The sequence below is a fragment of the Phaseolus vulgaris genome, chromosome 3 (assembly GCF_051622355.1).
Source record: "Phaseolus vulgaris cultivar YP4 chromosome 3, ASM5162235v1, whole genome shotgun sequence".
NCBI lineage: Eukaryota > Viridiplantae > Streptophyta > Magnoliopsida > Fabales > Fabaceae > Phaseolus > Phaseolus vulgaris.
The window spans coordinates 10,579,800-10,586,779 of record NC_143500.1 but is presented as its reverse complement, the minus strand read 5'-3'; the positions used below and the strand labels follow the sequence as shown (position 1 = coordinate 10,586,779).

Sequence of the window (6,980 nt, the reverse complement as noted above, 5' to 3'; positions counted from 1 at the left end):
TTTGCATAATATTATGGGGATGCAGGAAGAAAAACGTAGGGGTGCAGGAAGAAACAACCATTGAAGTAAAGTGAACAACACCCATACAAATTAAACTACACCAAGTAGAGATGACAATGTGGACTGACTTGTTCTGCATAGGTCTGTCCCGCATTTGGTCCGTCCCGTGTAATGAACGTGGACTAATTTCTCTGCCTTGCCCCGTATATGGACCAACTCATGGGTCTGCGGGCCAGCCTGCTTATAGTGTTTTTCTTTTTTTGTTTTAAAAATTCAATAAAAATATTTGTTACTGAAAAATTGAATATAAAGAAATTCAATCAAAATATTTGTTACCTTTTGCATTGCTAATGTTTTGTTAGATTAGAATTAATGGTTCAACTAGTGTGGTCATTCATACAAAATAAAATATGATCATACTCTCACAATAAATAGGGAGAAAGAAATGATGGTTCAATAAGTATTAGTTCAGTTCTATTTGAAAAAACATTATTGATTTGTTTCTCTTTCTATACTTTGAATGTATTTAAACATAGGTGTTTGACTCCACAATTAATTTACTGTCAACCATTCAATATGTACTACCAATTCATGTTTTCAGTTGTTCAATTGTGTAAATTAAAATGAATGATTCAACCAATACGGTCATCGTATAAAATAAATGACATCCTACAAAATAAATGGTCATTGTACAAAATAAAATATAATCCTATTAGTGATATGTTTCTCTTTCTATATTTTGAATGTATAAAAACATAGGTGTTTGACATAACTACTCCACAATTAATTTATTGTCAACCATTTAATATGTACTACCAAAATCTTTTGCATTATAAGGGGTCTATTCTAATAAAATTTTGTTTTAATTTAGGTTGACAATGACAGAACAACACACAATGTATAGAACGGTTAACTTGCGCGGATCACGAGTTATGTGAGTCGGGCTTAAACGGATCAGCGAGTTGAATTATTGATCTGATCCCACATTTTTTTGCTAACAAACTGCGGATCGACCTGCATGGCCCATCCCGTATTGCCATCCCTAGCAATAGTTCAAATGAAAAACTACATTCGTGTGGTATAAAAAAGCAAAATTTTGAAGGTAAAAAGAAAAGTCATCATTAAGAAAAATATTATTTTATGCATGTTTTTCAGATGATACGAGGAATCAAATTTAAGTGACTCAAATATTGTTTTTTATTAACCTAAATATTTAGTTCTTATGAAATGAATGAGTTATAATTTTGATCCCTCTAAATTTTTTTCTTTACTTTTGTGTCCAAATTTAAAAATTTATATTTTTGATAATTGTAAGTGTTTCTCACCCTATATGAATAATGCATTCTCATATTTGCAAGGGAAGATAAGAAAGTTCATAGTTGGGATTTTGAATAAGATGGTTTTTTTCTTTCATTTTATTATGACCTTAGTTAACTGCTTATAAATTGAACAAAAGGTCAAGCAAGCACTCTAAGCATAGTATTGTAATATAATATCAACACGTGATACTTAAAAAAAAAATTAAATCTTTAAAATAAATATTTTCCTATTTTAAAATTAATATTAAGAACTAAAATAGTGATTTAAATTATTTTAGAGATGAAATTCAAAGAAAAATCTTTTACATTTACTAAAATCAAAATACACACATTTTATAAATAAAATAAAGAAAATTTGTAGAAATCAGAGATCTCTAATTTATTACTACTAAAAACATATTTTCCTTAAACATTTTCTGATGAAAACATCTCAGTTTCTGACAGGCACAGCAACAGGAAGTTGGAGAAGAAAGGATGAACATCTCAATACAGGATACTATAAACAAAGTAATGCAGAAATCACATCAGCATCTAAGCAACTATGATCAGATGAATTCAGCTGTATGAAGCTATTATAGGAAATACTTTGTACTTTTCTACTAGCTAATCTCACAGAATCACTAGCAACAAATTTTGGAATATTGGAATTGTAAAAATCATTATTACCTACTTCAAAACCTTGCGGAAGGAATGAAACGAAGATGTTCCCTTCATGAACTTCATTAATTGCTCCACATTCTACTCCTTCACTGAGTTCAATCCACACTGAATCTCCTTATTTCAAAAATCTTTATTTGTGTTCTGTTTCAAAAATACATTCTTCATGATTTTGGATATTTTCTACTATGCTCGATATTTTTTTTAAGTCGGTTCTTAATGCATTTGGAATCTGGATATTCATTCAATTTGAAGAAAAAGTTTGGTGTCTTTTGAAATTGTTCAATCCCACTGTTCATCGCTAGAAGACTCCAACGAATTGAAAACTAGCCACCTCAAGGGCCATATTTATACCTTAACTTAATGGTTTATAACGTAATTTTGAGAAAATATTTGGGGACGTACGAGGCAAAACACAACGCAATCGTGAGAGATGGACAGAGCAACCAAACAGGTTACAACTAGATATAAGATGCACACTAAAGCTATAAATTAGACTACGACAAAAAATCCAATGCAAATATAAGTGAAATCACAGTCTAGTTATAATGCGAACAGAGTAGTACTTGTTCAAAGCAATTTCACGGGAAATGCTATTCTTAATTTCGACTCATGGGAAAAACCCAATGTAAAATTCCAGAAGCATTTCAAACATACTGTAGAGCATTAGTCTTTCCTTAGGTCCATGTATTCACGACGAAGACCACTGGCATTTAGGATAACGATTTCAACCTTGTCTCCCTGTAAAAACATTCACATTAAGTTGCAAGTTCATTCTGCAGCCAAATGGTAATTATGTATGTCAGACAAACTTACCGTGTATATGTCTCTCTCAGTTGCAGATGCAAAAACGCTTTTGACCAGATCAACTGCTTCTGCTTCAGACAGCGGAGTAACAGCATCCTGAAAGAAATAATATTTTTAATTAGGCGTCAGTCCATAAAACTTGAAGAATCAAATATTTCAAGCAAAGCACCAATTTCAGAATGTTACCACGGCAGGTAACAGGAGTGGGCTAGGAGACTTCAGCTGGTTATCAAGAGATGGCATAATAAGTGTGGATCCAGAACCCTGAGAACTATATCCAACCCTCTCATAGGAACCAACGGCATCATATGTGAAAACACATCCCTTTCCTGTTTAAGATTGAAGTAGAAAATAACAATTATAAAAATGAGACGTGAACAACCATAGAAAGCTAAAAATAGCACACCTTCATTGTCAAGGCCACCCAAAACATTGAATGCATAATAGGGAAAGAAGCGTTTGTAATAAAGTGTGTTTGAGAGAAGCTGAGCCATTGCAGGGCAGCTCATTTGTTTGTTGTGTTGATGCTGATAAGTCTGCATTCAGAGTCAAAAGATGATATCACATCAGTCCACCAAAGGCTTCCAAGTATTTTGTCATGGTAAACTGAAGGTACATAACAAATTAGGGTCTAATACAGCAGTTTCCCTAGTTTTACAACATAAAAGGGAGCCCAGAGCCCTGACTCTACTCTAGTGGGGTCTGGAGAGGGGGGAATATAAATGCAAAATGTAAAGGTATAAAACTTGAGGCAAAGTCAAGACCCATTCTTTATGGTACACATCAATATTAAGTTGACACTACTAGGGCAGAAAATCATTATGTATGTATTCCCTAACTCAGATCAAGCAAGCATATGTACATTATACCTTCCCCTTTTCCTCTGACTTATAATGCTTGTGATTTCTTTATGCAAATCCATGAAGATCCTTCCTTTCATTGGACACAAATCCACCCTAAAACTATTACTTTATACAAATCTATAAGTCATTTTCAGTACTAATCTTCCAAATATCCCTTCAGATGTGCTTCCTTCTCAATAATTTCAAACACCTATATGCTAGAAAATATTGTAATTATCATAATGAAAAGAGGGTCCAAATATCCACAGTTCTTTCCATCATGGTTATTGAGGGGCCTACTATTACTAAAATGCATTGAAATTTTGATCATGTAGCTAACATAACAGTGTCTAACTCTGGAATGTTTTAGAATTTAATAGAAATGGGAAAGAGGGAAGCCAATAAACACTTTAGTGACTGGACATAATTGGATACGTATAATAAACTATGAGATGGCTCATAAGTAACTCTAACTTCAAAGCATTAGATGATACCATTGACTCTAAAATTCAAATGGCAAGCTTCTAAGTACCTTACGATCTATTCAAGAAAATTTAGTAATTTTAGGTTTCAACCTAATTTAAATCTACGAGCACAGTATAGGCATACAGACAGACTAAAATGGAGAAGTACTTAAAATATTGTATTTTCATCTAAATTTTGATTTTCGCGGTTGTTCCACTGAGGATACATGCAAATGCATGTCATGTAGAATGGTTAAATATTTGGCCGTGGGTGGATTTGGTGTTGACAGTCTGCTTCCTGTTGTCGGCATTTATTACATGTTCTAGATGGTGGCAATTAGTGATGGGTTTTGTGTGTAGAGGCTTCATTGATGTTTACAGCTTACAACTAAATCTAAAACAAAAAACAACTAATCCGATAATATACGTAGGAAAAAAAACTAGAAGCTTTATTAGTGTTAGTCTGGGATAACTCAAGTTTAACAAAATAATCACATTTTTCAAAACACCGATTAGAAGGAAAGCTGGTAAAATTCAATGATTATATAAGCTAAACCAAGTATGATTAAATCAATCCATTACACCATGAAAAATATCAACATATACCTTCAACACCTTACTTCCACAAATAATAACATATTATTGACACTTTTGCTCATTTGCCCAACATATTTACTCTAGGTTTATCATTTCATAGTACCACGAGTTATTTTATCGGGGAGGTTGAAAACAAACTACATTGGACCCAATCATACATCAAACATCAAAATAGATAAACTAGCGGACAGAACACACACTAAGAGATTAAGCAAAGAATATAGTTTGTAAATTGCAAAAGCAACCCCAAAAGTATTCACAAGCGTTAAGTAACACTAATCAGTTGTTTCAATCGTTGAGTTTTTGGCTCACCAAATGCCTGGCAGACAAAACCTTCTGCAAGGCTTTCACATCAGCTTGAAAACCAGAAGAAGCCATCACACACTTCTCCGCTCTGTCGCGAAACAATAGAAACCTTAGTTCACATACTTAAACAGCACAAACAAACAAAGTCCCTTGTGCAATGCTAAGATCAAGAAAATCAAATAAGCGATAATAAAACCCAATCGAATTTCAGGAAAAAAAAAAGTTATTATTTAGGGCGAAAATTAATTGGAGGGGAAATCATACAATTGGGAGATTTTGGAGTAATCCCGAGTGAGGATGTTGTAACCGGTGGACATCCTGGTATCTGCTGCGATAACACAGTAATCTGCTCCAGCAATTGCAACACATGATCTATGCAAAATGAAAATAACAAATCAACTTATGAAAAATTGAAAATACTCATTAGAGAGAGAACCTTACCCTCCATTGTTATCGTATGGAGACCAATTAGCGTGTTGCTTCGTCATGGTGAGTGAACGGAAAATGGAGAACACAGAGAACGGAGAGGAGAATGAATTAGGGCTTCGAGTGAAAAAGAAAGGTTTTTTTTGTTTCGCTTGCCTTAGTCTCTCTTGTTTCTTTTTAACACTATCACTTCAGATCTGTGTCTTTGCCAACACGAAATGCTTTTTACTAGTATTTTGATTTTCGCACTTCACAATGTAAATATTTATTTTGTATTTTTTTTTTTTACTTTTATCATGATAGTAATTTAAACTATTATATAGATTATTTTCAATCATTAATAATTTCAAAAAATATTAAAACTAAATATTAAAGTTTAAAATAATAATTAAAAAAAAATATATTCATAAAAATATTTACAAAATTACTATTGAAGATAAATTCTTAAATATATTTTTCTAAAAGTGTTTGCCTTCAAAACGATTATATTAATTTTGTTTAAGAATTAGTAAAATAATACATAGGGGGAAAGCACGATGCATTAAAATAATAATAAAGAAATAGTCCAACTGGTAAAAAAGTTAATTCGATACAAATATTTTAATAACTGCAATAAGTATATATTTACATAACTATAATTTATAACAAATACGAAATTTTTAGTTACAAAGTATATTTTATATTTATAATAAATAACTTAAATCATGATATAATACCTTTTTCAATTGATAATAAATTTTAAAAAATGATTGAAATTCAATTTAGAGTAAAAGATAAAAAAATTTGAAAGGAGTAAATCATTAACAATATCTATATAAATTATGATAAACAATAGACTAATTTGATATTGTACATCTAAAGACGAATGGTCAAGACTTGTTGATATCCAATACCGACCGAATCATGTAAGGTATTATGATTAGTCAACATCTTAACAATTAGGTAATACGAGTATTAATATCTCAGTAAACAAAGGTGTTTTATTTATGGACACGGTTTTATTGAATTTGGTTGCTAGCATAAATTTAATGTCTCTAGCTATGCTTAAAATGATAGGTGATTTGGAGGTTAAACCCATAAGGATGACACTATAGTTAGTTAATAAATCAATCAAGTATTCGTATGGTGTGGTTGAAAATGTTAATGTTAAGATGGACAAATTATTATTTCTTATGGATTTTGTTGTGATGGAGACAAGGAGGTTCCCTTGATACTTGGCAAACCCTTCATGAAAACTTCTAGAGTTATTATTGATATTGATGAGGAAAAACTTAAAGTGAGAGCTCAAGATGATGATGTGACTTTCAATATTTTTGAGGTTTTGCAACATTATGATAAAGGGTCTATGAATAGATACATCAAAGAAAGTATTTCCTGGAACTAAAAAGCAGTTGCATCCTTCAAATATGTTAGAGAAAGTTCTACAAGTGTTGTACTCCACAAGTAGTTGAAGAGAAGAAAGAGTTTAACCTGAATCTGTGGAAAAGAAACTCGTTGTTAATAAGTTATATGTACCATGCATAAATGAGGAAGACAAGGTTCATGAGGATGCAATTATAGGA

At 31.8% G+C, this 6,980-nt stretch overlaps 1 protein-coding gene across 1 annotated transcript; it reads right to left on the bottom strand.

Annotated features, from left to right (window-relative positions):
* Positions 1-2,468: 2,468 nt before the first annotated feature.
* On the bottom strand, positions 2,469-5,647 carry PBF1 (N-terminal nucleophile aminohydrolases (Ntn hydrolases) superfamily protein). Its single transcript, XM_068606743.2, has 7 exons — positions 5,434-5,647; positions 5,257-5,364; positions 4,999-5,080; positions 3,190-3,319; positions 2,970-3,112; positions 2,793-2,879; positions 2,469-2,717 (listed from the first exon to the last, which is right to left on the bottom strand). The coding sequence occupies exons 1-7, from the start codon at positions 5,478-5,480 to the stop codon at positions 2,643-2,645; spliced, it is 672 nt and encodes a 223-aa protein (XP_068462844.1). The 5' UTR covers positions 5,481-5,647; the 3' UTR covers positions 2,469-2,642.
* Between the last annotated feature and the right edge of the window lie 1,333 nt (positions 5,648-6,980).

Excerpts from the sequence above, each read along its gene's own strand:
- PBF1 (XM_068606743.2), bottom strand. The coding sequence starts at position 5,480 with ATGACGAAGCAACACGCTAATTGGTCTCCATACGATAACAATGGAGG. Across the intron at positions 2,880-2,969 it reads CACTCCTGTTACCTGCCGTG|GATGCTGTTACTCCGCTGTC; the intron begins GTAACATTCTGA and ends TATTTCTTTCAG. Across the intron at positions 2,718-2,792 it reads CTGAGAGAGACATATACACG|GGAGACAAGGTTGAAATCGT; the intron begins GTAAGTTTGTCT and ends ATGTTTTTACAG.